The sequence below is a fragment of the Tricharina praecox genome (genome assembly GCF_024521635.1).
Source record: "Tricharina praecox strain CBS 144465 chromosome Unknown BZA05scaffold_12, whole genome shotgun sequence".
NCBI lineage: Eukaryota > Fungi > Ascomycota > Pezizomycetes > Pezizales > Pyronemataceae > Tricharina > Tricharina praecox.
This window is the reverse complement of record NW_026250414.1, coordinates 714005-731143: the sequence shown is the minus strand read 5'-3', so window position 1 is coordinate 731143 and position 17139 is coordinate 714005. Positions and strand designations below refer to the sequence as shown.

The 17139-nt window shown below is 57.1% G+C and overlaps 4 protein-coding genes across 4 annotated transcripts; all 4 read left to right on the top strand.

The window, feature by feature from the left end:
- Nucleotides 1–765: 765 nt before the first annotated feature.
- BZA05DRAFT_445130 (uncharacterized protein) lies at nucleotides 766–1443 on the top strand (the record flags this gene model as incomplete). Its single annotated transcript, XM_051486974.1, has 2 exons — nucleotides 766–1243; nucleotides 1304–1443. 2 exons carry the CDS (start codon nucleotides 766–768, stop codon nucleotides 1441–1443), a joined length of 618 nt encoding a protein of 205 aa, XP_051339475.1.
- Nucleotides 1444–6454: 5011 nt separating this feature from the next.
- Nucleotides 6455–7404, top strand: BZA05DRAFT_48382 (thioredoxin-like protein). Its single transcript, XM_051488351.1, has 2 exons — nucleotides 6455–7060; nucleotides 7152–7404. Exons 1-2 carry the CDS (start codon nucleotides 6650–6652, stop codon nucleotides 7290–7292), a joined length of 552 nt encoding a protein of 183 aa, XP_051339474.1. The 5' UTR covers nucleotides 6455–6649; the 3' UTR covers nucleotides 7293–7404.
- Nucleotides 7405–8220: 816 nt separating this feature from the next.
- On the top strand, nucleotides 8221–11144 carry BZA05DRAFT_398472 (uncharacterized protein). The gene is made up of 4 exons (XM_051483715.1): nucleotides 8221–10049; nucleotides 10109–10281; nucleotides 10348–10961; nucleotides 11026–11144. The coding sequence occupies exons 1-4, from the start codon at nucleotides 8459–8461 to the stop codon at nucleotides 11069–11071; spliced, it is 2424 nt and encodes an 807-aa protein (XP_051339473.1). The 5' UTR covers nucleotides 8221–8458; the 3' UTR covers nucleotides 11072–11144.
- Nucleotides 11145–12519: 1375 nt separating this feature from the next.
- BZA05DRAFT_48349 (Alpha/Beta hydrolase protein) lies at nucleotides 12520–15616 on the top strand. Its single transcript, XM_051488350.1, has one exon. It carries the CDS (start codon nucleotides 12805–12807, stop codon nucleotides 15154–15156), a length of 2352 nt encoding a protein of 783 aa, XP_051339472.1. The 5' UTR covers nucleotides 12520–12804; the 3' UTR covers nucleotides 15157–15616.
- The last annotated feature ends 1523 nt before the right edge of the window (nucleotides 15617–17139 follow it).

The following is a 17139-nucleotide window of genomic DNA, read 5'->3' as shown; positions in this document are numbered from 1 at the left end:
ATGCCTCCGAGAGTTCGAGCACATCTCTGGAGCCTGCCTTGTGCACCAGCGGCAAGCCTTTCTTCTATATGGTCCTTCCGAGTACCGTATGCACCTATTCGAGTCTCGAGGGTGGTAGGTACATGATGGGAACGTTCATCGGACATCATCCCACAGTCCACACCCCTCTCCGGATCGATCGGAGCTGTCCTAGGCTCCTTCGATACGGTATGCTGGCGCCATTGAGAGGCGCGATGTGTAGTGGGATCGCACGTACGTCGTCCGATATAGTAGACGTCATCGCCGCCGTATGTGGACAATGCGTCTGGAGGCTGAAGAACGGCCCCTTCCCCCTTCTCCCTTCTTCATCACCATCATCTTCTTCTCCTTTCTATCATCATTATTATCATCATCATCATCCAAATAAAAGATCAACCCGATCAACTTCTCTTTCCTCTACCTATGTGTGGTTTCCTCTAGATCCCGCCTCTCGTCCGGGGGGGTGTTGGTCAACGAACCGCTCGCAAAACTGTGTTCACAGAGACCGCTCCTGACCTTCTCGTGGACGGTGGCCCACATTACCAAGAACCCAGCGGCCGTTCGCACGACTACTAGCTTCATCACAAGCTTCGCCGCGAACAACTCCCACTGCAACACTGGTTGTAGTAGGTAGCAATACCGCCTCAGGTGAGCTCCGACCCCGTTCCCTCCGTTCCGTTCTCACTATTGCCGACCGGAAACTCACCAACAGCAGCTACAGATACAGCTGCAGCACCACTTCAAAATATGTTCACAGAGACCACCTCTGGTCCTTACCTTCTCGTGGCCCATACCACTCATGGTACTGGTCCTGACGATTACTGCTCGAAAACTGCTGACAGCGGCCAAGTCCACAGCTATGGCCTCGCAGCTCGCCTTCACAAGCCGCACCGGAGACAGCATCTACGATTGCGGCTGACCACGAATGGATGCCTCGCGAATATGAAGGCAACAGTGCGACGACGTCTGAATCCAGCGACAAATAAGATGGAGACATCCTACCTACGAAAGGACCAGACCCCTGTCTTCATCCAACGCGCGTGCATGAAGTGCGAGAAGAAAGGCTACGAAAGGTGGCACTTCGACTTCGATTGCAGGCAAGACCCGGCACTGAAGGTATACGTCGTCGACTACGTCAACACGATACACGGCAGCGACATCTACGGTTGCGGCTGGCCGCGAACGGATGCCGCAACATCTTGCATTCCACGCTACCACCAGTTCAGTGTTCTATAGTCGTGCGCTACAGCCTACAGGATGCATTCAATGTTGAATGTGTGCTAAGATGCCGGGGTGGAGGCCGGAGGGAGTTGGGAAGGGAGGATGAGGAAGCGGGAGAGCGGGAGAGCAGGAGAGCAGGAGGTGGAGGAGGAGCATGAGGTGGAGGAGGAGCATGAGGTGGAGGAGGAGCAGGAGGTGGAGTAGCAGGATGAGGAGCAGGAGCAGGGGGGAATACGCTTGTTTCACGCAGGACGCATATTAATATCGTATCGGGGCATAAAAACATGTATTTTGACCTTATTGATACGATATCACTAGCATATTTTTTTACCCCCACTTGACTATACAGTACGTACAATGAAAAGCATAAGCGAACCCGTCCTCTTCTTACTTATCTTCTGGAAATCCAATAGTTACCCTTACCCGCCACGGGTCCGGCTAGGTACATCACCGGTCGTGATGGACGCCGAGGGAAACACAGCACAAGCTTAGACTGCTTCGTGGTACTAAGCTCCCAGTGCCCACTGGGGAGCCAAGTGGACTGATGGGTGTTGATTCTGAGCTCTCCCTCGATGATCCCGTATCCCTCGGCGGGCGGGCGAGTGGGCGGGCCAGCACGCCTCTCGCAACATCCGACCTCTAGCCACGGACCACGGATCACAGACCACGGAAAGAAACGAGAGTGCATACGTACGCAGGATCTGTCACGACTAGTGTGGACAGCCTGGACAGCTTGTATAGTCTAGATAGGCCCTGCTGGAGACGGTGCGACAAGTAACAAGTTGCAACCGAGACGTCCGAGACGTCCGAGCGGGAAGAGAGACAGCCTATGTGTTGTACAGTCGGTGAGTAGCCGAGAGAAGGAGAAAGAGCGCGCTGAGGTTGAGGTTGGGGGACCGGGATCGAGACCGGGATCGAGCCCGGGGACTGGGGTCACTCCCGTTGTTTCTCCCCGCACGCTCTCCTTTGGGGTATAGCTTGATGGAGAGGTAGGGGGCGGGCCCGAGGCCGAGTGAGGATTGAGGAGCGGACTTCTTCTTAGTTCACTCTACTTGTAGCTATGAGTCTCTGGGAAAGGCCAGGGCGGACCCCGGAGGGCAGCGGAGGGCAGTAGAAGCTACAATGCCACATCAGGCCGCGTGGCGGACGCCGGAAGTTGGGTTGGACGGTAAATTGTGGATTAGGAGACGGAGTGTGTACCGTAGGTATTGCCATGATCCGGATATGTCGCAAGCAAGCAATTAATGATTAAACAGGAGAAAACAAAGGTATGTTGGAAACATGGTAAAGCGGCGGTACCTAGGGGAGAGAAGAGCCGCACCTGGAGGAGTCGTCCGACAATACCCATGTCCCGATGGATGCAAATTTGCGGCACGAGATTCCCGTGCAGATCCCGTCGGTGCAGCTGCGGCGTACATAGCAATACCGATATGCACATACGGTATCTTCCGCCACCGGGATCTTGATTCTTGACCTCTGTTGACGAGGGCGTGCCAGTCTGGCTGTTTGAGCTCTATCCCGCTCACCCGCTCGCCCGCTCCACATGATGGTCACTCACGTTCGATCATGCAGGTATTTACCAGCGAAAAACAGATATATTTCCTCCACGACGACCGAAGCTAACTACCCAAGCAAGTTGCAACCACATCAAAGTACATAACGACCGCCTTCCACCCCTCCGTCCCGCATACCCTCACCACCAAGACCGCCCTCCCGCCTACCACCACCACCCAACCACATCATTCACACACGCTCTCCCTCCCTCTCGCCGCGCTAAAACTTCGGCGGCACAAACCCCGCATTCCCCCTTCCGATCCACGCATTGACCAATTTAACGACGTGCTCCCACAGCTCGACCGAGATGCCCGCCCACACCCAGCCATTATCGTCCAGCTCCAGCGTGATATCGTCCGACCAGTTGACAGTGTTGGACGAGCTCGGCTCCGGCACGGGGTCGCGGGTGCTCGTGGCGGTCGCGGTAGGTCGGTAGCTCGTCTCGAGCGTGGTGTGCGACTGCGTGCCCGCGCAGCCGTGCGGCGTCCACCACCGCGGACAGCCAGGCGCGTCTGGGAGGGCGGAGAATAAAGGCCGCCCGATCTCTACTGCGGCGGAGGCGACACCGGCGGTCGTTAGCACGCTGAGGAGGACGGGAAGGAGGCGCATCTTTGGTGATGCGTGGAGGGACGAGTGAGAGATTGTGTATATATATATGTGTGTGTGTGTGTGTCTGTGTGCGTGCTGCTGCGGAGATGGAGTCGATCAATCGATGTGGACGGTGGGCGGCGGGTATTTATCGACGAAGTTACGCGGGAGTAGACGCCTGATATCTTGGACTGTGGATATTCTGTCGTGTGTACCTACAGTGTACTCGGTCCAGAGCATCTCGTCGGGCTATGCTGCAACCAACTTGGCCTCGTGAGTGGTGAGCGGCGAGAGTTCCGTTTTCCAGGGAAACATGTTCTCTCGGATCAGGCGAACCATCGCTCGGCGTGTCTTCGTCCTACTGCGATACCAGTTCAAGTTGTTCAACCGGCGTGATTCGTATGCCGACTACCTATGCCCCAGCGAACAGAGTATGCAAGGCGGTGATGTCGATATTGGCTGGCCAGTCCTCCAAGCAAATCACAATTGGGGGGTCACAATCGGGGTCAATTGGCGTACGTACGGTTGGGAGCCGCGGCTCCCGTTACGCGGGATCTAACTAGGTACACCGGTGGCGCTTGATAGCTTCGGATAGGCGCTTAGTGGGGAGTGCGTCTACTACTAATAGTAGTTGTCAAGTAAGAGGCGGCGTCAACCACGAGTTTAGCTGTTCAACAGGCAGAACTAACTACATATTAGGCGTACGAATAACCGCTAGACGGAGTGTAGTATACAAACAAATGACCAGCACGCAGCTACCTACTGCGCGGAACTCCAGCAGCTCGGCGAGACTCCGCTTGGGTTTCGATATCACCCACATACACTACCTACGTACATACCTAGCCGTGAATCCATCGTGGCTATGCTAGCTATCTAACTATCTCTCCAGTCGTCCACCTAGGAACCACTCCAATTACCGCGCGGGCTCTCCTCCGCGAGGCAGGACACGATGACGGCCTGAACCCGTACAACATATCTACCGGTATTATGTCTCCCATCTGGTCACGGCGGGTCGGGCGCGACTCGTGCGTGCGGTTCGAAGTCAAGTCGGGTTGGCTATGTGCTATAGCATGTACTGGATATGTATGTACGATTCTTCGTGTGAAATACATTGCCAAGGTATCGCGTATGGGTGCGGGAGATCGTCCGCTGAAGTTTGGACTGATCCTCGGCGTCTTTGTTTTTTGTGATGTTCGCATTCAGCCTATCTGGAGTAGATTAGAGTAGAGTCTGGGCTGTGGTGGCATATCATTCCTTCGTTCTTGTTTACAGTCAAGACTCAAGAGAACCGGCTCAGTGTGGTAGGTAGCCTCGTCCCCCAGTCCCCCAGTCCACCAGGAGATGTGAAGATGTAGAGCGCACTAAGGAGAGAGGCGTACCAAGAAAAGCTCTACGTACAGATGTAACGACGCCGGCCGCCTTAACTCCTCCACCGTCCCCGCCACTCGCCGATCTGCCTCCGTTCACTTCACTATGTCCGCTTGTTTCGTTTAGCCATACCCCCTCACATTTACCCCATAACTATTCCATAGTTGTGGCAGCCGCCCAGTCAGCAGGTGCAATTTTCAAACCACCGACTCGCTGTAGAATTGCAACAGGTGAGGCGGTATGATCCAACTCTTCCAGTCTTCCGCGCAAGCCATTCCAGGGCTTGCGTCAGCCCAAATAAGGTTAAAATGCCGATTCACTCGTGGACGGAGCTCGAAGTTCGAACACGCACGCACAGGCTCAAAGCAGCCGGCTGGGTTATATATAGGCGTCCGACGGGCTCGTCTCCGCTACTCTAACCCAGTGTTAACTATCCAGTGTTACCATGGCTTCTATGGCAATTTGCAAAGCGCAGCTTCGAAGTAACTAGCCGGCTAGAACTTGAGTTATCGGTTCTACTAGAATATATAGTAGGTTGAGGACATAGGCGTCCCACGGGCTCGTCTCCGCTACCCAGTGTTACCATGGCTTCTACATAGAGTATGTCGCCCCCGCTTCGGCCGGCCCGGTCGAGCGCCGTCTCGCTGCCGCTGGTAAGTTCTGGTCTCGAGTCTCGACCGCGGACTACGCATACCTAATATAGGTAGTTGGGGCTGGGGGATTTTTGTTGTCGCTATGTACTCTATCCTTATTCTCATAGATTCGAAGCTCTCTTGTCTTCGCAAGACCGCGAGTCCGAAGCCCCGCACCCAACTCGCGCGGGAGACTGTATGATGCTGCAAAATTATCGCGACAGCTGGTGTAAAACGTCAGGAACGACTGCGATGTTGGTACCCGTATTCTGCGCTAGGTGCTGACTGGTTGTTACTGTTAGTCAGTTGGAGTGTTGGACCTGGTAAATCCGAAAACGGCGCTGATCAGGGTCAGACTTACCGGTAAGCTAACCTACGGTTTATCTACCCAGCTGAAAGTAAATCGTCCGCTGAGTTTACAAGATCGAGCCACCACATGATACTTCTTCACGAGTGACGAATAAACTGTCTGTCCGGCTCTGAAGAACGCTGGAGAATCGTCGGCCTCCGGCTCGGGTGTAGGCACTCAACCTATTGATGACATGATCCCACCGCCTACTTCCGCTTCACAGTCCAGAGTCCAGAGTCCAAACAACCCTGAATAGTTACCTCATATCTGCCCTTTAGTCATCCCGGTCTCGCTCTCCTGGGCGCAGTGGGCGGTCATTCATCCAGGTACCCAGAGCGGCACTGCGGCATAGCCAAGTCGTCGATCAGCGCAGTGCGAGCGGGAGCTTCGGGAGCTTCGGAATAATATCTACTCTAGGTGTCTAGGTGTCTGGGCACTTCCAGAAGCCCGTGTAAAGTAGGTAAGCCGCCGAGAACCACGGTCCACCGCGGGACTGGGCGAGAGAGAGAATAGAATGACCGCGCCGCGCCGCGTACGAAAGTGTTACTATAACTATCACGAACGAGATGCCGAAACATCAATCGAGGAACACGACGGAAGCTGGGTACCTACGGCACTCTAGACGCGACATCTCCGCCTCCACCAACGCATCGCGTCCCGCTATGTATGAGTACTATACATGCCGGCCCGCACGCACTAGCGATTTAGGGGGAAGGGGGGGAGGGAGTTTGGGACGGGAGGGGTCAAATTACATACAAGTCAAAAACACCTGGTACCCTCCATACCTACTGCAGCGATAGATTGACTTCTCCACTCTGTCCTCGCTCAACAACCACACCTCACCACCTCACCTCACCACCACCGTCACCACCACCACCGCCGCCCACCACCACGCTCGCTCGCCCACTCGCCCGTCGCGATGCCCTCCCCGCGCCGCACCAAAGCCCTCCTCGTCGCGCTGATGTCGGTTCTGGGGCTGACGTTGTTCCTAACATACTACACCTCATCCTCGCAGAGCCCATACATGCGTACACTACGTTCCGTGACCTCACCGGGGGGGCGGCTTTCTTCCTCTTCGGAGCCTGTCGTGCCCGCCTTGCCCGCAGCGGTATACCCCGAAGCGCGCGCGGAGATCTTCACGCTGCTGGAGGCTAACGCCGTCGTCGTGTTCTCGAAGAGCTACTGCCCCTACTCGAAGAAGGCCAAGGCCCTGCTGCTCGACAAGTACAGCATCGTGCCTGCGCCGTACGTTGTAGAGCTCGATTTGAGAGATAATGGCGCCCAGTTGCAGGCGGAGCTAGAGGTGGTTACGGGAAGGGGGACGGTGCCGGTTGGTTTTCCCTATGCGAATGCGCGTGTGAAGGGTGGAGGGTGAAGGGTGGATGGTGGATAAGGGCTAATGGTTAATGGGGGCGCGGCAGAATGTATTGGTCAACGGGAAGAGCATCGGCGGCGGCGACGACGTGGAACAGCTGGATACCGACGGGACGTTGAAGGGTACATTGCTAAGGCTGGGTGGGGAGAGGATCACACAGGTCTCCTTGCAATCGCAGGCGCAATAGCATCGAGGGCTTTTGGACGCGGATAATGTTGGCTTTGGATAAGGATGGCTCGCGCCGGGATGTCAATGTGGGGATATCTACCTAGGTACGGATGCTGGGCACAAAATGGGATACGGTACATAGGTAGGGCGTTCGGGTTTGGAACAGATACTTCTTTGGATACCTGCCATCTACATGCTGTGGAGAATAAAGAGTTCCTTCTTCGCGGGCTCTACTATGTATAGCTAGTGCTTCGCTAGGGGATGTTCGCGAGATCGATAAGTATCGCGATGCGGACAAGCAAAACGCTCCAAAACAGAAACCACATCACAGCTCGCACAGTGTGAATGGCCTCTGACGGCCATCAGAGCACCCGCAAGCCATTTCGTCGTCCATGGCAGGTCACTCGACGCCACCCATTCCTGCAGATTTTCGGCGACGAGTTCTGCCGTTGTCCTTCCTTCCCAATTCATCACCGCGCGCTGGCTACATTCGAAGCCTCGTGGGGCCGATGAGGCTGTTTATACGATTTCATGCAGTTTAGAATGCTGTATGTATGTATGTGCAATCAACGTCAGCGATGCGAGTCATCCGCACCGCACCGCGCTGCGCTGCTCAGTAGAGAAGGTGGACGGTGGATCGCGGGTACATAATGTATTGTACTTTACGCGTTATCTATCGCAGATGAAGATGGATGGCATTTCTCTCCCTTTGCGTCAGATGAAAACGGTCGAGACGAGACCCCAAGTTACGACTCGGTTTCGTCGTCCCGATTATCTGGATTTCGCGATCGCGGAAAATGACGGCGATCGAGTGCCCCATCGATGTCCCGAAACGTTTCGATTGCGGCAAGTTCCGGAAACGGTTTGCACGTGGATGGGGGTAAATGGGAAGGGGGTGGGTGGGTGGCGGGAGCGAGCGAGCGAGGGAGGGGGGTGGGTGGGCTTAGCATGACGATACCTCGATGGCAGCAGCGGTGGTCGTTGAGGCCAGAATCCAGGTAAACTAACCAAGCAACCAACAACAACTCAGCCCCGTCCAGACCGAAGCGAAGACGAAGAATAACCTACCTTCCCCGAGACGAGACAACGCACTCAGCCGCACATCATCCACTACCCACGACTATCTACCCCGCTACCGTCCATTCCCCTCGAGCTCCGGCGTTCGTAGTGTCGTCGCTCGCCCAGATGGTCGCTCAGTCCGACCCGCTGCCCTCGCCCGACATCCTGGTGGAGACGGCCACCACGCCTCCACGAGACCACGCGTCCAATAAGAAGGAGGAGCTGCACGGCGGCCATGTCGAGGAGCGGGAGGGAAAGGAGGACGGAGAGGAGAGAAAGGACGAGGGCGTGGACCTGACCGTGTCTTTGATCACGTCGGTAGAGGCTGAAACACCGACATCGGACGAGGTGGGGAAGCTCCCCAGCAACGCGGACGGCCCCGCGTCGTCATCTCCGGACGAGGATTGGGATGCCATCCGCACTCCACCTCCAGCTCTACGGGAAGACGCAAACACAGACTCGGAGTTGTCGGCTTTAGCTTCAACCCTCGCCATCGCGCCTCCCCCTGCCAACGCTGACTTGACGCCGAGTGTTGTCGAACCGGATGATTTCCGCCCCCCAACACCGGTAAAGGACCCAACTCTGAAGCCCTTGGTCGCATCTCCACCTCCTCCTTCTCCGCCGCCGAAAGATGTGCCGCCGAAGGATCTACCCCCCAAGGACCTACCTCGGAAAAGCTCTCTATTGTCCGAAGTTTCTCCCAATGGCCGCATCTACCTCGACCAGCCGCCCGTCACGCCGCATCCTAGCCGACCGAGCTCGCCTCTGCCCGGGCTGAGTGTGGCGTTCGGGGGTGCCACCACCGCAGGCAAGTCACAGCCGTCATCTGACGACGAAAACGATGGGACGCAATCGGTGATCCACGATCTGTTCGAGAAGAGCCATCGCGCATCGATGTCGGGAGAGCAGCTACAGCGCATCCCATCGGTCTCGTCAGTGAGCTCTCCAATGATCGCATCGCCGCCTCTACACCCTCCGCGAAGCTCCTCGTTATCGGCAGAATCCGGGAACGAGCCGGATTATTCGCCTCCACCACCAGCTGCAGAAGGCAGTGAGCTATCCGAGAAGTCGCCGCTTGCACAGACACATTCAGGCCGCAGCATAAGCAGTATATCCGGCAACAAAGCCACACCGCACCGACCCCCGCCGCCCGATGAGGATCTACCGTTCGACTTCCACCGGTTCTTATCGCAATTACGGCACCGCTCAGCCGACCCAGTCGCGAAATTTCTCCGGAGCTTCTTGCAGGAGTTCGCGAAGAAGCAGTGGATGGTGCACGAGCAGGTCAAGATCATCCGTGATTTCCTGACCTTCATATATGCCAAGATGGATCTGTGCGAGGTGTGGCGCGAGGTCGGCGACGGCGAGATGGACAACGCAATGGAAGGCATGGAGAAGCTCGTCATGAACCGCCTGTACACGCAGACGTTCTCGCCAGAGATCCCGCTCCACGACGGGAAGGCGCGCTTCGACGAACGGTTCCCCGGCAGACGGGGTCAGCACCAGGAGGATGTCGAGAGGGATAGTATCCTCGCGCAGAAGGTGCGGATATACTCGTGGGTGCGCGAGGAACACCTTGATATTGGAGATACCGTCAGCGGCGAGGGCGGTAGACGGTTTCTGGATCTGGCGGTCAAGGAGATGCTCAAGATGGGCAGCTATAGAGCGCCGAGGGACAAGGTGATCTGTGTTCTCAACTGCTGCAAAGTGATCTTTGGTCCGTCCTTCCATACTTACCGGCTTCCGGGACATGGCGAACTGACGCTTGTGCCACAGGGTTGTTGCGACACTCGAAGAGCGAGGAGAGTGCGGACAAGTTTGTGCCACTCCTGATCTACGTCGTGCTACGCGCGAACCCGGAGCACTTGGTCAGCAATGTGCAGTACATATTGCGGTTCCGAAACCCGGACAAGCTCTCGGGCGAGGCGGGCTACTACCTCAGTTCCCTGGTATGAGGAAACGGCTCGGTGCGGTGCGGTATCGCATGGTGGAGCTGACACTCGGGACCGCTATAGATGGGCGCGATCCAATTCATCGAGAACCTCGACCGCGCCTCCCTCACAATCTCCGCCGAAGAATTCGAGCGCAACGTCGAAGCCGCGGTGGCCGAGATAGCCGAGCGCCCGCCGCCTCCGTCGCCACCGCCAAAGCCGCGCAGATCCACAGAGCAGCGCGACACCCGGCCCTCACGGGAAAACACCGACCCCGAAGGCGCCGGCGAGGAGAAGGCGGCCGTTGCAGGCCTCCTGCGCACCCTGCAGAAGCCCCTGACCACCATCGGCCGCATCTTCACCGACGACGGGTCGTCCTCGTCCCACGGCGGCGGGCCCGCGGTAACCCCGCAGCCCGGGAACACCCCGCGACACTCGCCGAACCCGGATCCGGACGACGCACTGCTCACCGCCGTCGGCGGACGGCGCCACCAGCAAAACTCCCGCAGGAGATTGGACGGGGGCAACGCGAGACTCTCTGCCGAGGAGGCGGCGGCACGACAGGCTAGCGCTGAAACTGAAGAGGCTGCGAGAATTGGCAGAATGGAGTATGAGCACGTCGTTGAAACGCTCATGCGCATGTTCCCGGACCTCGATAGGGACGTCGTGTGTGACGTCGTCAATATGAAGAAGGGACAGTGAGTTTTCCTCTTTTTTCCCCGCACTGTTCGTGGTAGGGCGTATGCTGATGTCCATAAATAGGGTCGGCGCGGCAGTGGATGCGTGTTTGGCTTTGTGCACTTCTTGAATTCTGGAATCGAGTACTTTAGTTATCACTATTCGCTACAGCTGCTGCTGCTACTACTACTACTACTACTACTACTACTACTACTACTACTACTACTACTACTACTACTACTACTACTACCACTACTACTACTATTACTACTACTACTAATGAAACCTTTGAGAACATATATCGACTTCTCCTTCCGCTTCCGCTTCTGCTTTGTCCGCTGGTTTGTTAGGTGTGTTAGGTTTGTTAGGTAGGTGGTGGATCGATGGATTTGCTTTCCTGGTGGGGGGAGTGTTTCGTAGCATATCGTATCGCATCTTCGTGTTTGTGCAGTTGCAGTCTGGACTCTGTAGTTACTTGTTGCTCGTCATTTGTTTCCGTTGTTGTTTTTGCATCTGTTTTTGCATCTGTTTGAACATTGGCATCTGTTTGCGTGGGGACGAGGGCGGGAGAGAATGTATGTACTTGGTCGGTATAGGTAGTAGAGGTAAGGATCTTTCGGAAATGGATTGGTTATGACGAATGGACGCAGGATGTGGGGCAGTCGTAGGCAGTTAGCATAGGTACTCTATGCGAAACAGCCATTCGCGCTGTGCAGTGTGCATCCTCCTCCAGTAGTAATGGTGGTGGTGATATGTACCCCAACAGCAGCTGCAGGAGTATGCGATGCAATGTGATGATACGTATGATATGCGATGCGGTGATGTGCGATGCGATGAGGCATTCTGGGGTATTGATGAGGATGGGATGGGATGATGTTTCCCCGTACCTCTCCATCTATCCATCCGTCTCTATGTCGCTCAACGCCCCAACCGGCCCCGTTCCGGCACAGACCAGTCGGATCTTGTGACGCAGCGCATCACCGCTCAGCACAGCAGCGCACCACCACTGGCTCCAATTTTCCCAATTTCGTTGCGAGCTTTTGCTAAGCTGACTAGCGCGTTCCGGGTCCGTGCGTGGGTGAGTAGAAAGTCTGCGGAGACCGACCGGGCAGGCAGGGCAGGGGGAGCGAAGGGATGGAGCGAGGGCCATGGAGGGATGGAGCGATGGGGTAAGGGAGCGAAAGAGGGATGAGCGAAGGAAGGAGGGAGGGATGGAGCGCTGCTCCTTCTTCCTTCTTTCTTTCTTTCTTTCTTTCCTTCTCTGATCTGATCTTCTTCTGCATACTCACTCATCTACCTAAATTCGACTGCCCGTTGTTCGAGCCGTTGCTATTGCTGAGGAATTCGTGATTCGCTACCTACCTATCCCATCTATCGAGAGAGACACACAAGACACGGACACGGACGAGACAAGACCAGACCAGACAAGACAAGACAATACCCAGTTACGAGACACACCCAGTAGACCAGCAAACCAACCGACCTACCAACATCGACGAAGGAAGAAAATAAACCCCTTTGTTTTTTCTTCTCGCTGCTCTCGTTACATACGAGTTGTGGGGGATTACTATTACTGCCGCTACTACTGCTACTACTACTACTTACCTCCACCTACGTACGATTACCCCTGACCGCGGCCACCCTCGCGATTCGACACGATTCGACACGACACGATCCTGGCGCCGCAGAGCATCGCAGCGTAAGGCACTGAAAGGAGGGTGAGCTACAGTACCGTACCTTCTCCACTACCTGGATCCAGGAAAGAAAGAAGGGGTATCTACAGTATATCGAACGGAGGAAATCCACCACTCTTCCACGCCCTCAACCACCGCCCTCAACCACACCCACCCACGCACCCACACGATGAACACCACCACGACGACAACGGAGATGCTCTCACCGCCGTCGCCGCCGCGGTCCCGCGCGCGGTCACCGCACCGGCACTCCCACCAGACCTCGGGGCGCCCACGGCGCGAGGGCGGCTCCCGTCGACGCTCCGCACCGAACCACATCCTGACGCCGGGGTCGACAGCCGCGTCCTCGCCCGAGGTGATCACGTCGCTCGTCGACCAGCTATCGAAGCTGCAGCCGTCGCCGCTGCACAATCCGTTCCTGTACGGGTCTTTGGCGCCGCGCGAGGAGATCGTGGATGCCGCCATGGCGTCCGACGACGAGACTGGCGGGTACCTCCACCCCGACGATGCCGCCATGGCGCCCGTGGTACGCACGTCGAAGCCCCCCAGTGGCTTCTCGACTCATACCAAGAATGAGAGTCTGTCGCATTCGAGGAGGAGTAGTCATCACTCTGGCATCAGTGTCGGGACGAAGGGTGGCGTCGATATTCCGTCGTATGTAAGGACGTATATGAACCGTGGGCCAGACCATGAGCGGCGGCAGAGCAGGGATTCGAATGTTAGCGGGCAGAGCGGGGATAAGAGCGGAAGTGGAAGGTTGAGTGTTGTTTCGTCGAGGGAGAGGATGCGGAATGCCGAGGGGAAACGGCCGGTGGCGAGGGCGAGTGCCGGCGGAAAGGATATTCCCCAGCGGAGCTCGAGCTATGGAAAGGGGAGCGACAACCCTCGCTCGCAGCAGGCGAACTTTCCCGACGCCATTGTGACCACCGCGGCGCCGATCTACAAGAGTCCGATCGGCTCCCCGAATTTTCCGACGACGGCGGAATTCGACGATAGCGAGGCGGCGCCACCACCTCCGGATTTGGCCAAGTACCGGGAGGAGCTGAAGGGAAAGCGCGGATCCAAGGGTTTTCCGACACGATCGGAGAGCCTGCCATCGGGCAAGATCTCGAAGAGACACAGTGCTGATGCGAAGGTGAAGGGTACGGTGCTAGACGGGTTCGCGAAGCGCAAGAGTGACAGTCAGTATGTGCCACCGCATGGATACATCCACATGACCACGACCACGACCACGACAACCCCGCCACGCCCCTCGTTCCAGGGTAGCACTGCGGACACTCTGCAGCAGGAGCGGCCCGGCTCGGCAGACTCGATCGATGATGCCGTCGACGCGTACCTCTGTTCGCCGCGATTGAGCCAGAAGATCCGGATGCCCACTACCGGCCGGACCATTTCCTTCAGCGAGGTGGGGGATCCGCAAGGATTCGCCGTGTTCGTGTGTGTGGGGATGGGGTTGACACGGTACGTCACGGCGTTCTACGACGAGCTCGCGCTCACTCTTGGACTGCGTTTGATCACGCCTGATCGTCCCGGCGTCGGAGAGTCGGATTCGATAGACGAGAACGAGCGCGCGGTTCTGAACTGGCCCGACGATGTCCTCTACATCTGCCAGTCGCTCAAGATCACCAAGTTCTCGATTCTCGCGCATTCTGCCGGCGCGATCTACGCGCTCGCCACCGCGCTCAGAATGCCCGGCCACATCAGAGGCAAGATCCACCTCCTGGCACCGTGGATCCCCCCGAGCCAAATGGAAAGCGTCATCGCCACCGACGAGAACAAAGGCGAGCGGCCGGGCAGCATTCCAACAAGCCAACGCATCCTCCGAGCACTCCCCACACCCTTCCTCAAAGCCGCCAACTCCCCGTTCATGTCCGCCACATCCAGCTCCCTGACCACGTCCCTCCCGCGCAACAGCGCCCGCCGCACGAAGCGCCGCGCCGCCGCCGCCGCCGCCCCACAAAAAATCGTCGACCCATCCGCCGCCAAGGACCGGCCAACCCTAACAACAAACCACCAGCCCAGCGGTAACGGCACCGACCCGCCCGGCGACGACGCGGCCAGCCCCCCAGCACCGGAAGACATCGAGGCCAGTCTCCTCCTCGCGGCGATCACCGCCGCCCAGGAGAAAGAGCGCCAATCCTCATACGACGAGCGGCTCACATGCGCCATCTGGACGCTGTCGACGCGCAACGCCAACCCCGCCGTCGACCTGCTCGTGTGCCTCGAGCGCAACCGGCCCGTCGGGTTCATGTACGTCGACATCACGCGCGAGGTGGTGATCCACCACGGCGCGAAGGACGCGCGCGTCCCGGTCGACAACGTGCGCTGGCTCGGGAAGACGATGCGGCGCTGCGAGGTCCGCGTGCTGCCCACCGAGGGCCACGGACTCATGGCCAGCGCTAGCGTCATGGGCGGCGTCCTCGAGGAGATCGCGCAAGAGTGGAGGGACTGGAGGAAGGTTGTCGAGGGTCGCCGCGTCGAGGGAGGCCCAGGCGGCAGGGAGAGGAGGTGGGCTGATTAATTCTTTTTGCTTCTTCTCTTTCTCGTCTCTTCTTCTGCTTCTGCTTCTCTGATTCTTCTTCTTCTACTTCTACTTCTTCTTATTGGACTGCTCGTTTTCTTATGCGGATTTTACTAGGGTTATGGACGATCTTGAACTTGAACTTGAACTTGGACTTTCTTCTGTGGACCGCCGCTGCTGAGATGGTCGGTGGTCGGTGGTCGGTGGGGGTGAACACTTGTTGTAGTGGCTCGTTAGTAGAGCATATGTGCGTTGTACCTCTGTACCTTATTTCTCTTCCGTTCCGTTCCTTCCGTTACTTTTCTTTGATTTTGCGAGCGAGCTTACCTTACCTTAACCTTTTTTTCGTTCTTTTCTTTTTCTTGCGAGATGTGTGTGCTGATCATTCATTATAGTGATACTTACTTGTAGTTGTAGTAGGCAGGCAGGCGGGTGGGCTGGCTGTTGATGGGGTGGGGGGTTGATGGGGGGTGTCTCGACGGGCGAGCGGGCGGGATGATGGGGGTACTTGGTTGGCTGGGTGGGATGTAGTCGTAGAGCGGAGGAAGGCCGAGCAGAGCGCTGACTCGGCGGGATGCGTGAGGAATGGATGGATGACGATTCGATTGAGGGTTCAAACTTCATGGGGCCTTGATGGAGTCCGAGCTTCAGTGACGTTGCTATATCTGGTGAAATCGTGGTGGACGTGGGTGGCGCTGGACCAGCTCCAGACCATCCGCGGAAGGCATGGGCTTATCAGAAGTAAATGTGCGATTGATGTGCGGTTGATGCGACAACTTCACTTCACTTCTCCGCCGAACGCGGAGTGACGGATATACTCTGCATGTGTGCGAGCGCCGGGTACCCTTCTTGGGTCTTTCGCCCAACGAAAAGCCAATAAAAAAGTGAAGGCCAGCGCCGGCGCCGTCCCAGGCCGACCGCGGCAGTGGCCACATCACTGCATACTAAGCATACCGTCGTGCTTACACAGCAGCAGCAGCAGTGCAGCACGCCGCCACCGCGCAACACCCCCAAACCGACTGACTGCCTGCCCGTGATAGCGATTGAGAACCGAATTGGTCAAACTACAATTTCACTTAAAGGGTGGCGGGGTGGCAGATCATGGGTTCTCACTCGATACAGTAGGTACCCTTCACTTTTTTTCGAATCCGCGGCCTGCCGTGGACGCTGGTGGGGTGGAGGGCAGGGAAAGTCACATCGGGCCGCTCGGTGCAAGCCGGGTTAGACAGTGGCGTGCAAAGGGGGGGGGGGGGGGGGGGGGGGGGCGGGTGAACGGGGTGATATTGCCATGATCTAGCTAAATCGCATGCAATCAATGATTAAACAAAAAAAAGCCGTGGACGCTGGAAAGCGCGAAGAGATGTTGAAGATTCAAGAGGTATGGACAGTGGAAAGGCTTCGGCGGCCATCCGGACGAGGGGGAGTGGGAGAACCGCCGCATCGGTACATATGCGTACGGCAGAGCGAACTGGAGGTGAAAGCACGGCGAAGCGTGTGAACATACCTAGTGCTTATGAATAAGCGTATGTACCCGTCGAGTTTCCAATACTCCCGACCAGCACCCCCAACACTGACCAGTAGCGGTACGAACGGCAAACCATCAACCAGACACGAGACACGAGAGCCCCTCATCGAACGATATCCAGTTTGCTCGGAGGAGTCAGCTGGGAATCTGAGAGATCTGGGAGAGAATCGCGAGCGAACCCGGGTTGGGGAGGAGTCGATGTCGGATAGGTTGAATCGTGTAGCCCTCGACTTGCTGGAGGCGACGAACGTGGTACGGTAGAACGGCTGCAACGGCAGCGGTAGGGGATGCGGGGGGAGGGGGCAGGTCCACAGCGGGAGGCGGACGAAGAATGAAGAAGAGCAGTGGCAATGGCGTTGTTTCTCCCAGATCCAGCGGCGGAGAGGAGATGAGAGGTAGAGAGATGAGAGGCAGGGAATCACTGTCGCACCGCGCCGAGCTCACTGTCGCACCGAGCT

Excerpts from the sequence above, each read along its gene's own strand:
- BZA05DRAFT_48382 (XM_051488351.1), top strand. The coding sequence starts at position 6,650 with ATGCCCTCCCCGCGCCGCACCAAAGCCCTCCTCGTCGCGCTGATGTCG. Across the intron at positions 7,061-7,151 it reads CGGGAAGGGGGACGGTGCCG|AATGTATTGGTCAACGGGAA; the intron begins GTTGGTTTTCCC and ends GGGGCGCGGCAG.
- BZA05DRAFT_398472 (XM_051483715.1), top strand. The coding sequence starts at position 8,459 with ATGGTCGCTCAGTCCGACCCGCTGCCCTCGCCCGACATCCTGGTGGAG. Across the intron at positions 10,282-10,347 it reads GCTACTACCTCAGTTCCCTG|ATGGGCGCGATCCAATTCAT; the intron begins GTATGAGGAAAC and ends GGACCGCTATAG. Across the intron at positions 10,962-11,025 it reads GTCAATATGAAGAAGGGACA|GGTCGGCGCGGCAGTGGATG; the intron begins GTGAGTTTTCCT and ends GTCCATAAATAG.
- BZA05DRAFT_48349 (XM_051488350.1), top strand. The coding sequence starts at position 12,805 with ATGAACACCACCACGACGACAACGGAGATGCTCTCACCGCCGTCGCCG.